Source organism: Hirundo rustica, chromosome 1 (genome assembly GCF_015227805.2).
Source record: "Hirundo rustica isolate bHirRus1 chromosome 1, bHirRus1.pri.v3, whole genome shotgun sequence".
Taxonomy (NCBI): Eukaryota; Metazoa; Chordata; class Aves; order Passeriformes; family Hirundinidae; genus Hirundo; species Hirundo rustica.
Window position 1 is genome coordinate 19,946,469 of NC_053450.1, and position 24,859 is coordinate 19,971,327.

Genomic DNA, 24,859 nt, shown 5'->3' on the forward strand with positions numbered 1-24,859 from the left:
GAAGAATATGATAGTTATGAGGTGCTTTATGTGGAAACCATCCAGGATTCCTGACAAATGAGAAATCATAATCAAACATAGTTAAATACTGTTAGCAAGCAATTTGCAATGGTAGCCACACCATTATATCCAGAGTAGGATATAAATAGTGTGTTCACACTGAAAGGGTTAGTATCTATTGCTGCTAGTGATCAGCTAAGGATGAGGCCATACCAATTAGCTACTGGGAAAATAAAATGGTGAGCTGGTGGGGCAGAAGGGGTTTAGTCTGATTGATTTGTCTGTTTCACCTCGGTAAGGCAGGTGAAGGAGGGGCAGATCTTCCAGTCATTAATGAAGGCATCGACCTGATGAGGTTTGAGTCAGGACGCTCTGTGGATCGGGAGCGGGAGTTGGTCCGCTCTAGCACAGGACGTTGCTCTGTTGATCTGGATCTTTGATATGGCTGTCTATCTGCTGCTTCACAATTCCTGTAATGTTAGTCAAAAAGCAGCTCAGTTGAACTTTGACTTTTCTGTTAATTATAAAATATGCTGAATGATACTGGTTTGGAGCAAATCATTTTATGGTATACACTTTTAGAGGGAATAAATTTTCTGAGAAAACTTCTTGATAACAGATAGCTTTTTTAACACGTATGATTTGACTTGCTCCATACTCTTGATAAATGGGCTGAAATGTTTCCAATGTCTCAGTAATGACTATCCATGCAATAGTCTGTTTCCTGACAATTTTGGGGTCAAAATATTGTTATTTTGTCAATTAATATATCAACCTGGGAATAAAAGAGTAACTGACATAATATTAAGTCTTAATAAAGCTAAGAACTCATTAATTGTACAGTTTAAGTGTGCATTATTCCTCATATAAATAGATTTTTACAGATTTTTTACAGATTGCATTCTCTCTAGAGGTAGCACTCTTGCTTGCAGGAAAGTCCACAATGTAGATGTTATAATTACCATGTAGTACTGTCAGCTGTTACTAGACTTGGGGACAGACTCTGTTATATACAAGGTAGGCTACAGTGATAGATTCATATGTGGTGCTCAGACTGTAATCAGATGAAAATCTATATCATTAGTACTTGCAGAGGTTCCAACAACTAGAAATGTATTGGTGTGTAATTAAAAAAATTATTTTAACCCATAGTCTATAGAACTGTACCAAAACAGCAGTTGAAAAAGTTATGGTCAGAGATGTAATGGGAAGAAATTAGACTGAGTAAAAGAGAATTTCTTGATCAAGCAGTGCTCTCTTCTACTATCTTAGGCAATTAATCAGGCCATTACTTTCAGAAATTAATCAAGCCCCACCTTTTTTCCCAATGTATCTGATCTGTTTACAAGGAGTAATATTTCTAGCAATATCCTCTAGTATATTAAATCAAGGCAACATAAAAAGTAAAATCCATACCCTAATGGAGCTATTTATTAAAATCACACTCCTCCCAGCTCTCCTTGAGTAACTGAACAGATACAGAATACAAATGGGGAATGTGTACCCTTCAGGACTTTTCCTAGAGCGAAGTCATGCATTTTACAATGAAGTCAGTTAATACAATGAGTGGCTTGATGGTGATTAAGTGTAACAAGAAGTCAAATTTTAATTAGTATCAAAAAGGAGAGTGACATACCACAGCCTTATTATGAAGACTTTTATGTTAGTAACATCATTTCATTTCTAAAAGCATTGCAAAAGAGTATAGTGGCTGACTTTGCTGAATGCATTTATAAAATATTTATTAAAAGCAGTCTTTTCAGGCCTTCCATGAGGTCATAATTGGATTCCTAGAGCATACAAAGGACTTGCCACAGACAGATTCAGAAGAATACTATAGATCATGAACCTACATCTATAAGCTCCTAACAAGCAAACACACCACAGTGAGACACATAAATGGTAATTATAAGCTGAGGCACTAAAGATTGTAGGAAAAGTACAATAAGCCTGGCACAAAACCACAACAAGATTACCTCACTTCTTCTTCTATCAGTTCTGTTTCTGAATGTGAAGCTTCATCAGCAAAAACATCCACTGTCTCGCTTCTTTTACAATGTTGATAGACAGAGAAATAAAACCTTAACTTTGACAGGAATGTTGTTTAGTTTAAGTAACTGTTTAAGAGAAGTTTCAGTTTTATGAAAGGTGAAAAAAATGTCACCCATCTGCATGATAGCAAAAAATGACCACAGAATATATTCTGCAACTATGGGAATAAATTCGGAGAAAAAGCATTCCTAAATCCAAAAAAATTAAAATAAATAAATAAATAAATAAACAAACAAACAAATAAATAAATAAATTAAAAACCCCCTTATCTTGTTTATCCCCATATTTGAGAATATTAATGAGCTCACAGAGATTTTTTGGGTCTGTTAGCATTTCTTCTGTCAGTAAGTAGAGGACTAGTGGAGCACCCAGCAGCAGGGACTGGGCAATATGGAATATGGTATCATTCCATACTCTATTTCTCTCTCCTTCCAACAGCCAGTAGGACACATAGAGGAACAGGTGAGTGGCAACCACATGCTTCTCATAAAGACTTCATGAGAGGTTAAGGCTCCCATTTGTTGCTTTTAAGGCCTCATTCTCTTCAGCTCTATAGGTATAAAAAGTAGTTTTTAAGATACTAGGGGTCTGACCTCTTCCTTGATTAGGAGGAAGGAGGCATTTTTACCATAGGGATCAATACTAATAACTTAGTGAGCAGGTTTTATGTTCTGCAGAACATCAAGCAGCAACTGTAGCTAACCATCATGCTAACTGATAAAGGTCTCAAAAATTCCATACTCAGTGACTAGTATACAGTTTGCTACAATCTCCAGTGGGCATTTACTTCAAGCGGAAAAACAACCAGGAGTTCCCCGAAGTGAAGGAGAGGGTGGATTTTGGCAGTAAGCCTTTGAAACTGTGGCAATGTGGTTTTGTAGACTGAAGACTAAGCTTAGTCCTGAGGTTAAACTGATTGTCACTCTCAGGTTCCAGGCTACAGGCTGAAATCCTCTCACTAACCACTACAGCAAAGGGAAAGCTATTTCAAGGGGACAGTCTTCCACTTGAAAGCTTCACTTTGTGGTTTTACATCATACATATATAAAGAGCAATTCAAAATATAGTTTTACTATCTGGTCCTCATCTTAACTTATTCTTTTATAATTTTAACAGTGAACACATGTACTAGATGATCCAACCATAATTATGGGAGGAAGTAAAATTAAAAATGGAAGTTTCTAACTTTTCAGATATCATTCTTAAAGACTTATGCTTACAAATTATCTAGATGAAACTTTCTTCTTTTCTCATTACAAATTAATTACTCATTTTTAAAGAGGGAAAGAAATATGGTAGTCTTAGTTAAACTATTCAGCATCCATATAATATTTTAATGTACACTAGCTCTGTTTACCTTTGTTAACAGACTTTTCATTATGAAAATACAGTTAATGAAAATACAATTATGAAAATACAAATAATGTCCTCCTCCATCTAGTACTGCCTATTGTAGCATCCTTCTACTTTTGCTAGGGAAGACAGGCATGGTAGATGGCTAATCTCCTTGCCAAAGTCTGCAAGACTTGTAAGCATAACTCTTCTTTACTCTGAGGAAAAGGTACAGCAGTGTTTGCTTCTAAACCAAGCAAGCCAATTGCTGTGAGACTGTCTGAGCTCTCTGTAAGTCACTGCATAGAAAGCTCTGTGAGTATTCACACTCCAACTTCTTATTCCAAACCCATCAACTATTAGAACTAGAATCTAATATCATTTAGGTACCACTGTAAACTCTAGTTGCTGTAGTACCTAAATAAATGTTTATTGTATTTTATTTTATTATAAAATAAAATAAAATAAAATAAAATAAAAATATTTATCTCCATTTATACATATACTTACTGCAAATTTCAAATGTGAACTCTTTTCCCAATGCACTAATTAAGACTTCCTGATTTTTAATTTTTCAGATTTGTTACTTTTCTTAACAAAAAAAGATTTTTCAACAAATTATTGTAGTCATTGACCTAAATTTATGGATAGAGAAATCTTTATGAAAGATTAACATTTTTCAACAGTAAGCAATTGTACAGCTTACAAAAAAAATAGAACTTGTTTTTTCCCCAAAATGACTGAAAACAATTTATTTAAAAGTCCATGTTAAATTCTTTTACTCTGTACAAATGATGCCATCATGCCAATCACCATTTTAGCATTAGATTTTTCTTGTAACAAAAAACTGAATAAATAAAAATAGAACTGTTGTAGGACTACAGTACACTACAATTCAGCTCCTAGTGCATCTTTTTCATCTAGAAACACTGAACAGAACAAGAAAAACACAACAACACACTTTCTAAGCTAAAATCATAATTTCAAACTTCAGCGAATATACAAGGGCAATACCTGTCAGTGTCTGTGGATGGCTGCTGTATTTCAATCCTTGGACATGTTATTCTTCTACTAGCTATAGGAACTTTGCTGTTTAGTCACAGACACAAGAACCTCTGTTAGCATAACATAGATAAGCATGCCTAGAAACAAATGAGATTTCTAGTACAAAAAAACTTTAATTTGAGTCATAAATACTGCACTGGAAAATGGGAAGGAGCAGTACACTGTCAAATCTCCAGAAAAACTGGTGACAGTATATCTCAGCAAATAACTCATCTATAATCATAAAGGAACTTAATATATGCTGCTATAGTTTATAAAAGACAAGAACTTTAAGCTTTTATGTGCTCTGGTTTAAAAAAAAAGTAAAGCAAGATATTTTGGTTGCTGTAATATTCTATAGTGGTTTTAATACATGGGGTTTTTTTATATATATATATATACACACACACACACACACGCACACATCCATCCATACACTGATATGATCTAGTCACGTGCATATTACCCTGTGGTACATGGGATAACTGCCGGTATCTCCATGCCGGTGACAGGCAACCTGCCGGAGTCTGAACTATTCTACTAACTCAGCTAAGCAGACAAAGCAGGGAGCTTTGCTATGATCCCAGGCATGTTGTGCTCCAGACTCCTGTGTTGTGCTGCATCTACAGAAATGCAATTTATCTCACAGCTTGCTCAGATATCTGGACATGGCAGTCAATTTGGTGACTGTTGTCAACACACATAACCATGCTAACACGTGGCAAGGTGCAATTATAAAAATGCTTAAGGAAAGCATATATATCTATACCTGGTGACATTTACTCTCCAATATATGCATCATCATTAATATATTTGCTGAGGAATAGCAAAGTCATGCCTCACACAGGGAATTGGAGCAATCTTTTATCCAACCCAACTGATTTTATGATTCTGTGGATGCAGTCAGAGGTCTGTACTAGCTATTACAATCAAATACCAATAAAACCAATAAGTAATGTAACTCCTGGAACAATTAAGACTGAAATTATGTATATTTCATATAATTTTTATCTGTAAAAAAAAGTAGAGTGTTTTTACTTTATTGCTTCTGATACTTGCAATGTACCTTTTCTCTTATATAGGCAGTTGCCTTATGTAGTATCTTGTATTTTGCCAACTACTTCTAACTTTCAACACCTTTAACACAGACCCTCAACTGACACTTATAAAAGAATCACCCTACGGAAATACGCATCTCTATGTTCATGAGATGGCTCACTGAAGATCATGATCAAGCTGATTAGGATTCAAAACCTGGGAATTCAAAATTCTCAAAGATGAGAGCTGAAATCCTGTCCTCTCCTTCACCACAGCTCAGTTTTATAACTGAATCTACTGCAGTGATTATCTCCAGATAATAATCTAAACTTCCATTAAAGTACTGAAAATATTCCAAAATATAACATTTTCAGCTTTATATTATAAATGTATTCCACAGTTTTTCCCATTTCAGAACACAAAATTTCACCCACTCAACTTGAATATTATACCATAATGTATGAGTAAAACCAGGAACAGGCCTGGGTTTTAATTAACATGCATCTCATGACTGAAGTATAGTGGTATATAAGACAATGCATAGAGGATCTTGAGAGGGAAACAATGAAAAAGAAGAATTTCCTAGTAGAGCCTGAATGTTCAGATGTGGTTCAGCAGAGCACCTAGACTATAGACTAATCAATCAAAGTAGTTGCAGGCTTAAAACTAAGCATGTACTTAAATATTCCTTTTTAAAGTGCAGTACTAAATGCAAAATATTAAAAGTACTTGGTCTTGATGGATTTTGTGGGGTGGGGTGGTTTCCTCAGATCTTAAATACAACTTTATTTCTATATAGCACATATACATAGTTGGCTCTTTTTTTCAGTGACATTTTTAAAAACCAATAATACAGCAGATGTTTAAATAGTAAACTACCACAACCAGAGTTGTAGCTATGCAGTTATTTCATTGCAGTTGTTCATTTTAAGTATGCTTGTGCAGTTTCCAGGATGAAGTAATAAGTATGGCCCTTGATGTGCACTTAAAAATGAGGAGCCAAAGAACAGTGGCACTGTGGTTCAAAAAGCTAGAGAAGCTATACGGCCTCAAGTCTGCCAAAAGCCAAAAGACCCTCACAAATCCCTCCTCTCTAAAGAAGAGAGAAACCCACATTAAAATACTGATGGATTCATTCTGGGTTTTGTCAGATTTTTAAAGTTTCAATTTAACTGTCTCTTATGTTCTCTGTTCACATTCACAAAGGAAAGAAGTAAAAAAAAAAAGAAAATTCTTGCAAGAGAATAAGCAAATGAGGGTGAAGCACTAAAGTCAAACTAAAAGCGAGGAAAAATTTTTGTGCTTTCTTGATCAGAAGCATCTACAGCTGGGAAGAGCTAAAAATTGTAAGGCACACAGTGCTTTGCATGGGTTATGCATCAATCACAAAGGAAGACAGGTTAGACAGATAGAACTGGGATTATTTCTAAAAGGAAAAAAAGTATTAGGTCTCAAAGACATCTTCTCCAACACTGCAAATGTAGGCAGATATCACTAAAAAAGCCCCTTTTCATTAAAGCGGCCCTAAACAGTAAGAACATTTTAAAAATAGTTCCAACATAATTAATGTTCTTTTTCTATTTGTAACTGAATGAAACAGTTTAATCTCGGGAAAAAGACTAGAACATAAGTGCCTTAGTTCTGAGTCAAGAAAGAAAGACATCAAGAAAAATACATTTATTAGGAATAAATTTGGTACGATTATAAATAAACTCTTAGTATAAAGATCCAAAATACATTTTAGTTTTATCTGTAACACTACACTCTTTACTTACCCATATTTTTCAGCTGAACCATTGACTATATCATCTGCCCATGAACTTGCACCATTGTACCACCTTTATAATGCAGTTAAAATAAAGAAGTATTATTAAAAATTATTTATTACTATTAGCACTCTAATTCATGTGACATGACCACTTTTCAACAAAATAGGAAGATTTCCAAATGTTTTCAAATAATTTTATGCATTTCATGTTTTCTTTCAGGTATGAAGAAAACCAACTTTTTCAAAACCAAACACCAAGAAGATCATCGGGCTTTTTTCCTTATTCAATTATTATATTTCACCTCTAGTCTTTTCAACAGATAAACCATAAATTTCAGGTTCATAAAGATTCATTCATCCCTTATCTTTTCATACATAAATGCCTTCATATTTTCAATGGCTATTGAGCCTGTGGAATAATTTAAGAACAGTAATTGTGGAGAAAAAACATAGACAAAATAGTATTATATGTATTCATAGTTTAAAATATTGCTTTTGACTTCAAATAAATGACCTTGCCAGTTGTAATCCTTTTTTTTTCTATTTGACAGTGTAGTTGGTTTCTCACAGGTATGTAAGAAGCAGAAGAAAATTCACTTCAATTATCAAATAATGAAGACTAATTAAATTTTATAGTGGCATTATTCTTCCAGGTACTGAATATGGGCTGCATAAGCATTTGCAGCACCACTTCAGCAAATCAGTTGAAGACAACAAAAAACACATATAGAAGTATTTTATTTTAAGAAAAACTATCAAGAAAATAAATAATGGGACAAAAAAAGCTGCTTTAAGAAATCAGGAGACAAACTGCTTATGTGCTACTACTCCAGTATATTAAAACTAGATACAAATCATCCATCCTTTGGTTAAGGAGTTTCAACTAAATCTCTGGAGTTTTATACTTTCAGGATCTTACTAGAGTAAAGCCAGGGAATCCCTGTGTTGTCTCTATTCAACAATTTCCACATGACAGTTAGTGAGAAGACAAGGATTATCAGAAAATATCAAGAGACCACTATATTATCAATTTGGACAGAAAAAAATCATTCATATGTACTTAAAATATTAGCCATAGGCAAAAGGAAAAACTTTTTAATGACTTAAATACACCAATCCAAGAATTTTCATGAATCTGATCCTGGGAATCACAGCAGTATTTTTCGCTTGTCTGCCTTTTCCCCAAACTTCTCATGCTGCAAAATCTGAGGGCTTGCGTTTACAAATTTAATAATCCCACATCTCCTGGATATTAAGTTGTGGGAAGACCATATGGGGTGCAATAAATGTGACTGTCAATCAGCTGCCCTTGTTTCTTCTATGTCCAATTGGATGATATGGGGACTGGTGCCTTTTTTTTTTTTTTTTTTTTTTTTTTGTGGTTTATAGCCAGATCAAGTGCTGGATGAAGGTCATTTCAGTTTAATCTAATTAAGATTTAAATTAGATTTATATTTAATCCCATAAAAGTTAGAATACATCTGGAGAATGACAGGTACATTTTTACAATCTCCCTGATAATCCATATCCTCAAAACTGAAGCCGGTCTCTCCAGTTAACCAGTATATTAGGTAAGAGCTTTTGATAAAACTACTGTATTGCAGACACCATAAATACATATATATTGGTTTAAAATTGCAGTGCACTTTTTTTTTTCTTAAATATGAATGTATTTATTCATAGTAATTAAATAAAAAACAAAATCTCTTGCTATTAGTTAGGAAAAAATCCCTGCTTTACCCGTTCTCATAGCATAGACAAAAATCAGATATTGATTGAAAAATGGACAGAGAAGTATAAAACATCTAATTGTAAAAAGGGAGAGGAACACTGATTTGCTCCTTTCTTCAGATTTCCTTCATTTTTGGCCTAGCTCTTTAAACATGAAAGGCTGTTATCAAATAACTATTTCCAGAGATACTCCAAAACTTTTCAGATTACATGTCAGATTTCAGTGATACTATACTCGCTGTGATACAAAATCTAGCAACAATAGCACTTTGGTTCCTAGCATGGCAAACACTCAAAACCAACTTGAAGGCATTTGGTTAGTCCTTTTTTAAGTTAATGTGAGCAATAACATGCTAAAAACTGAATACCATTTTAGGGTACTCAGGTTATTGAAAGAATGAAATTGAGGATTCTGTATTGCCATAGAATCACTTCTAGTGAGAGAAAAGGTTAGCCATTAGATTTATGGTGCAGTTAAGTGGAGAAAAAACCTTCAGTTACACCTAAGCTCCTCTGTACCATTCAGTTTTCCTCCCACATCTAATGAATAAAAATTTTTTCAAGTTAAGAATTATGCTTAAAAAAATCCAAAGTCAAATTATAATGGAGGGCTAAAAAGAAAATGAGGTACTTAAAACTATGGAGAATAGTTGTTCTGTATTTAGAGAAATATGGCATAAAGTGCACTGTAAATTTAAATATCATTAGTCTAGGCCAATTAGAATTTTAGATTATGCTTCATAAAAATTTATTACTCAACTCTATCTATTTTTAATATATAAATTAAAATACCTTTCAGGAGTATAGGCTGTGTCATCATAATATGAATTAGGCACTCTTCTCTCCTGCCTAGTCCTCCTGAATATGGAATAAATAGCACAGATATTTCAGACAGTTTAGAGAGTGCTTTTTTCATTATGTATTCCCTTACTGTATTATTAAGATCTGATGAAGATACAGCACATTTATCTTCAGCCTTATACTCTGAACATAAATTTTCTAATATATATATATATAAAATTCTAAATTTCTGCTTTCAAATTCTATTCAGAAATAATTAACAACTTACTAAGAACATTTGATCAATGCACACATATTTCATACAAGTAAATGTTACATTGACAGAAAACTAGTAATTGAATGACTGAGAATGTTCACCAAAAGTAGAATTTCGATGTTAGAAAATGTTTGCTGGGTAAAACAAAATCAGGAAAGAAAATGGAAGCAAAATCTAATTTCCTTAAGTGAAACAACAGAAATTCTGCCTGAAAGAAGCCTCACATCCTGCACAAAATATACATAAACCAGGTTTTATGAACTTACAAACACTAACCTCAAAGGCTAAGTGGAAAAATAAATTGCACATAGTGTGGTGTTCTTGCTGATTAAGCTGAGCTCTGAGGTAGGTAAGTTGAGAAAGAATTTCATACAGTGAAATTTTCAGCATAATTTTATTTGGAATGAGCTGCTAATATTTTTCAAATGCAAGGACAAGGTTAAGAATAAGAACCTCGAGAACATTACTTTGTCATTGAGATCATGTGTGTGCCAGACAACTTAAAATGCGTTACTGTCAAATTATGTATTAGCCCATATAACTCTGTAGGATTCTGAACTGGGGGATTTCAATAAACGTGTAAGTAAAGCTCGACATGCCCAGCCATGATGTCTTGTGTACATTCTGTGTGAGTAGCTGCAGCAGTGTGAATATCAGCTGGTGCTACCGTGCTGGCTCTAACTTTGGAGAGTCAAGCGAACTTGGGGTGGGGTAGTGAGCTGCCGGATGTTCTTGAGAACACCCCAGGGCCTAAGGGCTCTGAAGTCAATGGACATGCACAGGCGTTTATTGCCTTTCTTGGACTAATGCTGGAGTAAATACCTTGTCAATGCTGCTGTTCCTTTTGGGAGGGAAAGAGCTGGACTTCTTCAAAGGGGGGAAGCTATCAGAAAACAAAATTATGAATGCCATAACCTAAGAATGATCTCAAAAATTAAGGTTTTTGATATTGTAAATGTGTCCTAGAACTAATGAACTGAAGCCTATCATATCAGATAAACAGTAACTAACACAAACTTCAGAGAAAAGATGAAAGAGAGCCAAGTAGTCACTCTGTGGGGAAAAAAAAAAGAAGAGACCACAAGAGTTAATGGGGTGGCTGTGAATGCCTACAAGATAAGCAATAAAAGGAGTCATGAATAACAAAGGCAAGTAATTTTGACTAATATATCTATATGATTTATTTGCCTGCAGGACACAGACACTAATGGATTCAGAGCGACATGAGGTAAAAAGCTCTCTGTCCCAGATGAGGGATTCTTTCCTGAATGCTGGACTGTACAGAACAATATTTGCTATTTTGATGAATAGTGGAAACTGTAAAGTTGTTTCATATGCATGATAAAGTGAAAGTAAAAGGAAGAGATGTGGTTGCTTGATATCAACAAGACTGATTAAGAAGGTGGAACAAAGACAGGAATAACACCTTGGCCTACAAAATAATGTATTTTAGAGTAAGCATTGAACTGGGGAAAAGTGTGAAGATAAAAGAGGAAATATTGTTTAAAAACCAATTGTTCATATATTTACAATAGAAATGAGGAATAGAAAATTATTTTGTGTTTTTCAATATGTAAGGAGAAACTGGATAACAATTATGCTATAAATTGTCCTTAAATTGCTGTTAGAATACAGGAAGACAAAAAGGATGGAAGAAGAGGAACTGCAATTGTGGCTGTGAGGTACGCAGAGGAGTTCATATCTCGTAGGATGACTCAAGTAACTTGAACACTAATGTTACCCACAGGCAGCCTGGATTCAAGAGGATCATAGAATCCAGGATCAGTTTCTAGGCTCAAGGAATCTCAAGATACTGTTCTAACAGTGAGCTAGAAATATTCCACTTCATGCTGGATTTTCATTTCTGATCCTGGGTGGAATTAGCTTTAATAGCCTTCTGTTCCATAAAGCTGTGGAAAAGATTTTCCCATTGCTTAAATCCTAGCTTTTTCATCTTTATGAAGTACTGCAACTTTTGCCCTTTATTTTCATTGATTTTACTTTATTTTTGAGAGATTAATTTCAGAAACAAAGATTGAGATTTACAAATCAAGAACCTCAAAGAAAGACAGTTTTAGAATAGCTCCAACTTTCACTAATATCTGAGCAGTCACAGACACAATCAGTAATCTGAAACAGGTTCAGATAAAGTAGTGCAAATCAGAGTATATATCTGAGGCCAGAAAAAGTATATAGAAATTAATTATTGAAACTGCATACAAATGAGCACATTTCATCATGCATTTTAAGGAAAAAAAAATCCCTCTCCTTATCAAAGTTTCTACATGTGGACAGAATTATTTATACACTTTCTTTATACTAGGTTACATGTAAAACATCATCATTTCAAAACAGATGTTTGACTGAGTTCTAAATGTTAAAACGTCTAATATACTATAGCTTTGCAGAATTTTTAAAAAGCAATATTTCTTTCAAAGGATTTTTCAGAACCTTTTTTGTTTCATCATCCAAAAATATCTTACATTCACTTAAAAATATGGTGACATATGATCTGAATCCAGAGCAATCATTAATGAACTTCTCAGACTCATATCCAGGGGACAGCTATGAAGTTAATATATAAAGCGTTCTTTACTTTTTGCTTTAGAAATTTTTACAGAGCCCCTCTAGTAAAGCAATATTTCTATCCACCATTATATCTGATCTGAAGTCACCACTTCCTTTTTACTGGATCACAGTTTTCAGTTTGATATTCTTATTTCTATTTACACAAAACTATGTAAACTTTTTTGGTTTGCAATATTTCTGAAAATATCTCAATTACAGTACTTCAGCAGTGTCTCTTAAAGCCACTGTATTTCAAGTGGCAAATTATTTCACAGAAATTGTTACAGGCTCAAATTTTCTCTCCATGTATTTAATGTATAAATAGGAACTATGATATTCTGCAACCATACACAGGTGTTATGAGTGTGTACAAGTATTTCTAAATCACAGAATATGCAGTATACAAATATATACAATATAAGCTTACATAAGTATACACTTTTACTTTTCATTCTGATTTTCAGTTATGCACAGAAAGAGTGTTTTTCTGTGTACTTTAAAGTAGATAGGCTTTTCCTTGTTATTTCAAAGAGAATAATAAATGCTAAAAGTACTCTGGAAAATTCCAGCAAAAATAAGGGTTATAGAACACACAGGCATATAATATCCATGTAACCTATTTTAAAACCAGCTTCTGCAGAGCTATTCAGTACCTCTTGGGATTTACCCATGGCCCTGATTAGTCAGTTTTAAGATGCATACATACCCAGAGTATTATAAAACATATTCACTGTATGTGTTTATCTCGTAAAACACAGATCACATTCTCAGTTTGGAAATCAAACATGGCAGTGTCAGTATGGCAGAGCTAATGGTATACTCCACATCAGTTATACCTCTCAAGATCATAGTAAGCACCCTCAGAATAGGTACGGCACATCCTACGGGAGCGGAGTAATCTGATTGCATCTTCACAAAATAGAGGATACATTGTGTGATCCTGGCTGCCAAAACAGAACGGGTGAACACAATGAAAAGCAACAAAAAAGATGAAACTAGGACAAAACAACATAAAAAGCGAGCAATGTCAGCAACAGAACAAAACACTGGAACAGAACATGACTGGAACTTTGGTGAACTTTGCAAAACTACTTTTAAAAATTAAAGTATATTGGCTCGCAGCTACAAGAGCTACAAGACTATGGGAAAAGTATCACTTTTCAGTTTTATCGTAACCTTTAACACAGCCCCTCATATATGATTTTATGCATATTAAAATCTCAGTAATATCATATATTAGTGTTTGCTGGCTTAAATTATTTTCTTTATGTACTCTCTAAAAGACATCAGAGTGATGTAAATAAAGCGTCATCTTTGAGGACCATCAATTATAGACTATTGGCAGTGAGAAAATAATCAAGTGAACCAGAGGAAGAATTATCCAGTGTTTGTGTACACACTATGTTAATAAATCTAATAATAATACTAACTCAACTTCTATGTTTTCTACACTATACACAGACAAAAAAAACCAGAAGTGCACACGTAGGTACACAGAAGTACATGCATTACCCACACACAGTCACACAGAGGAAAACATATACCTGACATCCCTGTAATGATGGTCTGTGGACTGGGTGTACCGGGAACGAGGTAAAGTAACATAATGACTGAAGTGATGGCAGAAAGAAAAATACAGATATGAGACAATAAGATGGAGAAAGGATGATATGCAACACAAAACAGAAAACATTACAATCTGAGAACACAGGAGCTACAAAACATTGTTTAAGAGCACTGGACTTACCAACAAAATAACATGATATATGGTTCTAAAGATGAAATTAGATGATTCATGTATTTATTCTGAGAAGCCAGTGGGAGATTGTGGATCAAGAAGATAGCTAAAATTTGGGATTTTCTACAGTATTTCAGTTAGGAAGAAAAAATGCATAAATCTCTGAAAGCAACTCAAGAAGTCAGATTACCTATTGTTTGAAGGTAGAGTACCTTGTTTGAAGGCTGTCATAGCTTTAGTATGAATAATACCTTTGAAAGAGATTTACCTAATCTGCCAGAAAGGCTACCACCATTTGTAAATCTGTCCCACATAGCACCAGAACTTTCCCATTTCTAAGTGTAAGTTCTCCTAATACTTATCATATTGTGATAAAAGGTGAATTTAGATCAAAGAGTTTCACTATATAAATAAATAATGAAGAGATATAACATCAGTACCAGAATATACCAAAAAAACCCAAATGCAATTCAAAATAATAAAACTAAGTTGTTTATATTTTGTTTGTATTATGAAACAATGTCAAAATGTATACATTTTAAACATATTTGTTACACTAGGTATTCTCCAATTATCAAAAATAGAAAAAGTCACTTTACTTTTATTATAAATATATGCACACGGTACAGGGAAAAGGGTTTCGAAAAGAGAGGGATTTACCATTAACAAGGAGTTATTGACTAGTTACTTTCCCTGCAGGTGGGATATTTCAAAGGAAAGTCTAATCACAATGTCCACATTGGAAGTGTAAACTGACTTCACAAAAAGCATTAAAAACCTCATCCTTCATTTTTATTTCTCGTCTCTTAATTTGCTTATGATTAATGTTTTTCCAGGAATTAAACACATTTTTACCGGTATTACCTACACTTATTATATTTGCTTCTTTTGCATGAAGATAAAATGTACTGTCAACCGCATGAAAATATTCCCTGTATTAGTTCAATTTTATATAGTACAAGATGCCCTTGTCTTCACTTCTGTCAAATAAATGCAAAAGAAGAGTTTTCAGTATAAAAAACTTAAATCCCTAATTATGCTTAACCTTTGCAGTTTGTTACAAGAATGAGTAGCTGTACAAAATTCAACAGGGCCCAATTTGACATGGTACAGTTAAAATTTGAAGAAGGACTAGTAATTATTAAAATAGTCATAGAGTTTACACTGCAAGCTGTGAAAAACTATGAATGTTTTTAAACTAATGTTAAGACCTAAGTATCAAAAGCAGTCTACCCATAGCAGCCTGTCAGTCAGCATGCTGTCAAGAAGCATTAAAAAATAATTCACCACATTCTTAAAATTTTCTCTGGAATATATGCACACTCACAGGAAGAACAATCAAATTAAAATGCAGGAGTCTATCCCCCAGGCACTAAATGTACAGTGATGGCAAACAACTGCATAGCAGGTTATTCTCTCCACTACATGAATACGTTTCCACGTTACATCCACATGAATATGCCTTTAAATTACCCAGATGCAACCCTGGAATTAACACCTCAAAACTCTTGCTCTAGTATTAATAAGCAATTAAGTGTTTCCACCTAATAGATGACATTTTATTTTAACAATTCACTTTGCCTTTTATCTTGCATGTGAACTGCTGACAAGTTTCCCCAGTAGTCTTTGAAAAATATATGCCATCAGTAAATACAATACGTTTAACCATTCTTTAAAAACCAACGTCTTAAACAAAACTAGGACTTCAGGCAGAACATATGTTGCAGAACATGAATTCCATGGAAACGCACATGCTATTTGCACGTAGATTACTTACATAAGGAGGAACACCCCAGTCTGTTCACTTCACTTATTTGTATGTGAATAAGACACCATCAGTTCACGTTCTGCTTAGGATTTCAGTCCTAACAACTTTTCCTATCTCCACCAAACTATGCTGATTGCCCAACTTCTGGTATCAAGTTTTGTTCTAATACTTGTAGAAACTCAGAACTCCAGTGTCCTCAACAAGTTCTGGGAATTTTTCTTGGTAATTTCTGGTAGGTGGTTCAACCTTTTCCCTTTTTTCCTTTTTTTTTAAATTCAGTTCAGAATTTCAGAATCAGAGTATGATAGCATTTGGATGGCATTTAGATACAACCACTTATACAATTTGATATGCAATAACTTGTAACAGGTTTAAAATAAGGTTCCTCATCACCCAGAACTTTGCTTATCTGTATATAGGAGTGGTGTTAGCTTGAGCTTATGCGTGACCTGACCCTCTGAAATTACTGGCTATTCACACTTTTCTATTTTTCTCAGAGCCCATGTTAACCATGCTAACTTAATAGAATCACAGAATCACTAACAAAGATCATCAAACCCAACCTTTGACCAAATACAACTACGCCCACTAAATTATATTGTAATGTGTGACTTCTACTCATTTTTTGGACACTCCCAGAAGTGGCGACTCAACCTTTTCCCTGGGGTGCATGTACCAATGCATAGATTCTCCTCTCTTTCAGCAAAAAAATATTTCTTAATATCCAACCTGATTCAACATGCAGAACAAAATGCTTAAATGCCATCTTTCTTCTGAGCATCCAGCCAATACCACACTAGTTGATTTTTTTACTATTAAATATATTACTATACATTTTTACGTATTTAGGTTAAAACAAATTCTTTATGCTTTTATAAATATGTCAGCAACACCAAAAATGCCTGTGACTTATTCTTAATGCCCAAAACTGAATTATACACCACATTTATTTGGCTAATCCCCAGTATAAACCACCTAAAATAATAAAGTAAATATATTATAATGTAGTAAAAACATTAAGCTTTGAATGGCCTAAGTGCCAAGAAGTCCAGTAATTTTCCAGATCTCCATCTCAACTAAATATATCATTTGAGCTGTTAATGAAAATCATTACCCTATATGCATATATTCATGGGAATGCTCAGAAGATGATGGAGACATGGACAAAATTTAGACATGTCAGGTTCTTAATATGACAAAAGAACTCCAGGATACCTTTTTTTTTTTTTGCAACCTGGCTTTAGATTTCTAGTCTCTTATCACACATACTTTACTTCCTACATTATAGAAGAATAGCAGAAGTATGTCAAATACAGACCTATGAAACATTACCATTTTGTTACAGATAGAATAGACATAAAATTTGCAGCAAAAATTTGTTTACTTATATTAAAATAATGAATCTAGTCTAATGAGGCAGCGTTATAGGTTTTACAATATAATCATTATTATATAAACACATACCCATCCCCTTTCACACTCTAACAGGTGAAAAGAGATTTCCACTGTTCCGACAAAAAGATTCCAGGTATATAGGTAAACGGGATTAACTTTCCTTTTTTTAAAGTGAACAGAAGATTACTTACAATTTTTTCTGATATTGTTCACCTATTTGTCCATTTTCACACAAAATTCAATGAACCATTAGAATAAGAAAACAGAAATCAGTGATTCAGCAGCTGATTAGATCTCCAAATTGGAAGTACTTCGTATCCAGGACCAGGCTTAACATACCAGAAGAGTCTCAGAAGCACACTTGAAAACACTCACATACAGAGTACCTCACTTGAGCCTCATGGAATACCTTTCTGTTCTTCCCGTACAAGGGAGTTTAACCTGTTCTCTATTGCTTGGGATATTTTATTTAATAGTAAAGGAGAGGCATTTAGGAGATAATTTTCACTCTCTGAGACTGGGTCCTAAAATCTGATTGGCATTCCATCTTCCCTACTAGAGTGGGTAGTAGACTCCCCAAGTGTTTTTGTGGAAAGGCCAAAGTACTGTGTATTATTATGCCCTTGTGCTTATTGGAATATCCATAAATAATTCTGAATGCAAAACAATTCTTTCTGTTCCTTTCTGATAGAGCCTGCATGAATGAAACTCATTTGACACAAGAAATTACTCTCATCCTATCACTCTTTGTCTATTCTCATATTCAGCTTTTCCCAGTGTGTTATCTGATTGCAGTTAAAGGAATACATTGTATCATTGGCAATAGTATTATCTATCCTCTATTTTTAGTAATGCTCCTTTACATTTTTTCAACTGAAACAACAAACTAAATGTATGAAAATTATAAAATTATTTGTTAAAAAATAAGTGTAATTTTTACTGGTATGAATTTGTGTTTAACCCCAATTTCTCAAGTCACAATTTTCTGGAAATCTAGCAATGTGATAAAATAGAAATTATCTTAATCCGACTGCATAGTAAGAAGCAGGTAGTTCTTGGGGTCAATCAGTTGGAAATTTAGAGGGGAAAGAGCCATTGAAAGTGGTAGAAAGGAGAAAGCTGCCATATGAAATTTAGGGAAACAACTGTGGGAAGGAATTAAGTAAAAAATTGTGCTTGGGTTCACATTGACTGTGATGTTGAGCACAGAATTGTTCAAGGGAAAAGGAGCTGGGAACTAGTAAAATGATGTGCATTCAGAGAAAAGGGGCGGCTCTTCGAGCAGCTCACTCATTTCAACAATGGAAAGCAGCTACTACAACTAGTTACTTTTTCTGATTATCTCCTGGGATAGATGAAACCCTAGAAAAGTCCCATCTGAATGTAACCGACAATTTGAAGAACTTTGGTTGTGAAACCTCAGCAATTATCAGCAGAGAATTTATGAGCTGACACACTTTCAATCAAGATGACTTTCAATAAGAAAATCACCATCACATTATCATAGTGCTCCCCATACTGCATTTTAAGTCACTGCTCCAAAGGTGCAACATTGAAGTCTTTTATTGGAACTGCATTATTTTTAACACAGGTGGGTTGTTTGTTTTGGGGGGGTTTGTTTTGGTTTTTGGTTGTGGGGTGGGTTTTTTTTTGTGGGGTTTTTTTTTTTTTTTTTTTTTTTTGGTGCATTTTATTCTGAGGAATATATCTATGACTCTTGGGGGGGGCAGTGGGGGGGAGGGTGTGTTTAAATTTGGCTCAAAGCTGCTTCTTTACCACCTTCCTACTCCGACATCCCTGTTGGAGATAATCACCCTTCAGCAGACTCATGGACGCACCAGGTGGGTGGTGCAGATAATTGTGCAATTAAACAGTGATTTGAAAGGAGAAAAAGAACTTAAAGAAACACTGCAATTATTGAGATTCAAACCAATGCAAACATTTTATAACATAGCTATAAGCAAATTTTCAGAACTGCATTTCTTTTACTTCACTGGGTATTCAAAGAAGCAAGGCAGTGACATTACATATCCCCATGTGGGAACATTACCTACATGATACACACAACTGAAACCTGAAAAAACTATCCCAAAATTTCCAAATAAAGCATCAGGAACCCTTTATATTTTGCAATATCTTTGTATTTTGATTTGCATTTATGTGATTTTACAGTAAAATTTAACTAAATAATAAATAAATGACTACTTAATTACATATTATTCCCCTGTGTATTTAATAAAGACTTTGAAAACATGATCTGTACTTTTCTGTGTGTTAATATGGAAAAATGTATCCAAAAAATCTTTTCCTAGTTTGGCCTAATCTGGCACCTATTTAATAAGAGTATTGGATTATTAATCTGCTACCCATAGATAAAGCAACTGCACGGTTTAAGATGACATTTAGAAACGTAAAATTTATGTTGCTCTTGCCACCCTTAATTTTGTGTCAAATAATAGAAACAGGTATTTACACTGTGGTTTAGCTAACATGTAACAGACTCATTGTAGTGAATTATTTTGGTCTTCACCGGTTTGACTATAGCAAACAGAATTTTTTGGCCTGTATTTCAACATTTACTTCATGTCAAAAAAATCCAAGCCACGTGCTTTCAACAGAATGGAAAAAAACCCAAGCGTGTATTCAAATATGTGAATGAAATCCCCTCTCAGTAACAGGGGTGTGACTGTCTTGCTAGTCCCAGCACAGCCAGACAACATCTTTGAAGTGATTTTAAAATAATTGACAATATTTCTCTACATAGCCATGCCTCTGACTACACTTTTAGTTTAAGAAAACAGATGGCAACTTTTCTTCTTTCAAATGGAAAGTGTAAAATAGCCTAGTTGAACAAATAGTGGATAACTTCCCTTTTTTCTTGTTAGTACCTCTCAGAAAAACTCTTATACTTTAGGAGCTTTCTCATACATTTCTCCTGAAAGACTATTTGAGACAGGCATTCTCCGAATGCTCTGGCTTCCCATACCTATGCTAAATTCACCATATGTTGTTCTTCAGGGAGAACTCACCTAGGATATTGAATATAATTAAATTAATAGTTCCTAAATAGTAAGTTTGTTGAAGTTGTGGGCTTGACTACAATTTTCTCACACTGTCTTGGTGTTTGTTGTTAACTGTTGATATATCTTTCAGAAAGAAACACAAGATATGTTTTGGTGGTTTTGTCATTTGCTTTTTCTTTCTGGAACTATGTTAAGATCCTCACATTTTTCGTCTAATTCACCTAATTATATTGATTGTTTAACTATAAAACTCTGAAGTTAAATCCAACTGTTTCAAAAATTTTCACAATAGTTTCTATAGCTTGATTCCAGTTTCTCAAGGAGGTAAAAGTCAGTTTTAGAGAATTTATTAAAATGTGTCAAACTGACGTTTACAAGGTTATCCCATTACAGATAAATGTTCTCATGGAACATTATTAGATCATAAGCATTCGTATGTCTTTATAGTACAAATTTAGGCTATTTCATAAGTGTGTGAATCCCCTATGAACCCCCCAAACCCCCTTACATTTTGATAACAAATAACTAGTGGATCTATATTAAATATACAGGTAACAAATTGGCATGGTTTCTCACTTTGAGTTAGCAGTGTACACAGTACAATTTGATACTTTTTTAAATACAGCAACAGATACAAATTTAAACTGTAAATTTACCCTTAAATTATACAAAAATTAGTATATGATATAGCCATATTTTACATATTTAAGGGTTTGGTGCTTGAAATTAAAATTGCCTCCAATTAAATTTTTTAAAAATGTGTCTTTCAGGGTTTTAAAAAATAATTTATTTTCCATTCTAACTACGCATTCAGTTTTGAAGGAATGTTTACATTGTCATTAGACTTTAGGTCATTAGGCTTTTTGTATGTGGTTTCAACTAACTCCTCAGTGCCATATATGTTAGAGAACTTAATGCTGAATTATCTAGAAAAGGAAGGAAAGAATTTTCTTACTCATATTCTGTCATTCTTTAACTTAGCAACTGAGCATATAAGACAGTACTATTTCAAAATCCCCTTTTTGCAAGCAGCTTCAAAAGCTGTTACATGGAAACAAGAAATCATCAGAGCTGTGGGAAGGAAACATGATTTGTTTTCAGAGCCAAGTGTGGATAACATGTAGAGAGATTACAATCGTATACAAAGATGCAGGTTTTAAACTTCCCCCAACTGCCTGCAGTTCCAGAAGTTTTCAGGAGCAATATTATTAAAGAGCTACTTTAGGGATACCATTGGGTTTTTATTATATAGCAGAGACAATATCATTCATTAAAAAAAGACAAATATTCATTAAGAAAATTTGAAATCTAATGCATAATCCATGCATAAAAATTAACAATGAACTTTAAAAAATTATAGTAATTTGGAAATAGTCTTCTCCTGTTCAGAGACTGTATGTTGCAATAGAGGCATAGCTAGTAAATCATTTCAGTACACAGGCAATCATTCACCACTTGTGAAGCGGAGAATTTATTTGTGGTCTTCATTTTTTAAATACAGACAACATATAAAACTGTGTTCAGAGATTCAGAACACAACTATCAAGCAAATACCTATTACTCTAGAATGGTTGTGAAAATTCACTAATCTCATCTCCAACAACCTTCTGACATTGTTTTCTGACATATTCTAAAAAATACCTATTATTTTTCTCCAAATCAAGTCAGTCCAGCAGGGATTATTTGACTGAAGGGATGGAAAAAAATTGTGGCACAGTACTTCAAGCAACCTTTCCCAGCTATGTTTTTATCTGGGAGGCAACAAATGAACTTGCACAGTGAGCAAATGCAGCAGCACTCCTTAAGGCATACAAAGGTTCTAAGGACAAGATTAGATCCTGTTTCAAGGATGACTGGTCTAAAAATCAATGCAACATTGTATCCCAAAAGCATTCATATTTTAAGGAAACAGCTCAGAATCTTCAAGTTATTGCCTTCTGTATGAAGATGATATTCTAATGAAACAACTGAATAAATTTTTTTCCATAATTTAAACAGAAATATTAAATAGTTTAATGTAAAAAGAAGGTTGACTTATGATCTCCCGTACTTATGATGAATAGAGTCACTATTCTGGATGATAAACACTTCACTGTTTTTTCATTAACTTTATTCTTGCCCATTTGACATTTTTATTAACCAAATTAAATTACTAATCACTTTGAATAGATTTGGGGTTTAATTCCTTTTGATATCTTTTTGTAACATGTCTTTGGGAACAATTAATTATTATTTTTATCTTCTGAAATTAAAATATTATAATCCTCTGAAAAATATTGTCTTGCATTCCATAAAATCATTGACCAACACATTACTGGACTCTTAAGAAATACTAACCTTTTCTGTTCAATACTGCTAACAAAACCCACTGATTTCTCAAATTCTTTGTATTACAATTAGAAACCCCAAAGATGTGTTTTGATGTCTCTTGAAGAATAACCTGTAATGTCTATCTGTAAAAATATTAACTTCAAATACTAGTCATATATTACTCAAGATTACAAAATGAGACAAAAGCTAGAAATTATGACTCTCATTAGAAAGTGCAGGAATTTAAACTTGGTGCAAAAAAAGCTGAAAGATATTAAAAATTAAAGGCAATAAATGCTTCTTGTTTTGATTTTCTACCTGAAGACAATGAGGTGGAAAAGACCAATAATTCTTTTAATCTCATAAAGTCATTGCCACAATTAATTCAGCAAAATTAACTACATTGTTCAATGATTTCTGCAATTCACTTTTATATTGTTAAAATTCATAGAGATTGCTAAAGCTCTGCTTACTGTTTGGGAAGTTCCATTAAGTAAAACATTAGTCAGATATGCCTCTAAACACAAAGATTCCGATTTCATACCTGATGCCCTGTTACCCTGGTTTTTCTGAGTTTTTCTGAGCCTTTTGATTTTCATAAATGGAGTCAAATCTTTTTAGTTATTGTACAATATTAAGAGCAGTTTTCTACCTTTCCCACAGATGTAACATAAACAAATCCTTTGTTTTTCATTCTCTGTCCTTTGTTTACATATTTCTAACCTGAAAACAATTGTAACTGACAATTGGTCTGGCCACTGAGGCTGAGGGGTGGAAACCCCAAAAAGCCAATCTTCTGCTAGACCCACAAATGTATAAAAAGTAAGAAATAAACAAAGGGGCGCTCTTCTCTCGGCTCTCTCAGCTGGGAGCTGGATCAGAAGGACCTCTGCGAAAATCTCTTGTCTGCGTGTGACTGCTTTGTGTGTCTCAGTGACAATGCCCTAATAATTTTTTCTTTTCTTTTTAACAAAGTGTCTCAGAAGATTGAGCAAAGACAAAAACAGAACACAGTTCTAGAATATACTTTTGTTACCTCTGTGAACTGCATGGTATCCAGCAGGAGCATTTCATTAACACTGAGCTGAAATTATCTATTTTTATGCCTCTTTATTCAGCAGCAAAAACAACCAGGTCTACTGATAGATTTTTTTTTTAAGATATTTAGTATTTAAAGAATTCACTATTATAACACAGAAGAATATTTTTATAAAAATGGGCAACTAAACTATTCAACTTTTATATTATACATTTTCTTGTAGATTTTTTTAGATTCCCTCCTGGCAAACATACACTGACTGGACAGTTCTGTCAGCCTTATGTGCCCTGACATTTTGTAATGTATGTCATGTAACCAGTGGATAAACAAGAAATGCTAATCTTTGGGATTAGGTATGCAATTTACTTTAGCAAGCTACCACACTGAAGTTACTCACATTGATGCGTGCAGGATACGGCTGTTTCTAACTCCAGCCAGACACTTACCTCTCTCTGTCCGGGGAGTAGTGGTCGTCTATAACGCGGTGTCTGTCCATTCGGTTCAGGGTGTTGTAATGCGCAGGAGTAGATCGAGTCCCTCGCAGTCCCTGATCCACATTCCGACTGAGGATAAAAGAGATCACATTCTGAGTTTTGAGTGTGCCTGGATGACATCCTCTCACTGGTTTGTACAAACAATTATCAGCAATCATGTTGGTAACAAGATCTCTTAGCTGACCAGACTCTTATAAACATTTAAAGTAAAATAATTTTAAATCTGAAAGTGAAAAAAAAAAAATCTCATTTAGAAAATGGTGCCAAGTCCATGATAGGGATAGAGTTCTCTTTTTTGTTCCAATGTGTTTCTCCTGGAAATAAGAGGAAAGCTTTTTTTTTCCTTCACTGAAAAGGATAATCTTTCACAGTATTACATTACTCTTTCCAGACTTCAAGCAAAAATTAATTTCTGACAGAAACATACACTGTAAACAAATTTTCATGAGTTCTTGATTTTGGTTTTACTATAAAGACGTAAACTGTAGTAAGATACAACGGG

The 24,859-nt window shown here is 33.9% G+C and overlaps 1 protein-coding gene across 50 annotated transcripts in view; it reads right to left on the reverse strand.

Moving 5' to 3' along the window:
* The window catches only part of RIMS2 (regulating synaptic membrane exocytosis 2), a 456,916-nt gene that overhangs the window by 136,050 nt on the left and 296,007 nt on the right, over positions 1-24,859 (reverse strand). For 38 of the 50 annotated variants that reach the window (XM_040055074.2, XM_040054821.2, XM_040054793.2 and 35 more), the window contains 2 exons: positions 24,310-24,426; positions 291-470 (listed from right to left, as the gene is read on the reverse strand). In XM_040055074.2, coding sequence (XP_039911008.1) covers positions 291-470; positions 24,310-24,426 — 297 coding nt within the window. Of the gene's footprint in view, positions 1-290; positions 471-1,976; positions 2,049-7,241; positions 7,305-9,757; positions 9,824-24,309; positions 24,427-24,859 lie in introns of all 50 variants that reach the window. The other 12 variants (XM_058419196.1, XM_040054978.2, XM_040054840.2 and 9 more) reach the window with 3 other exon arrangements.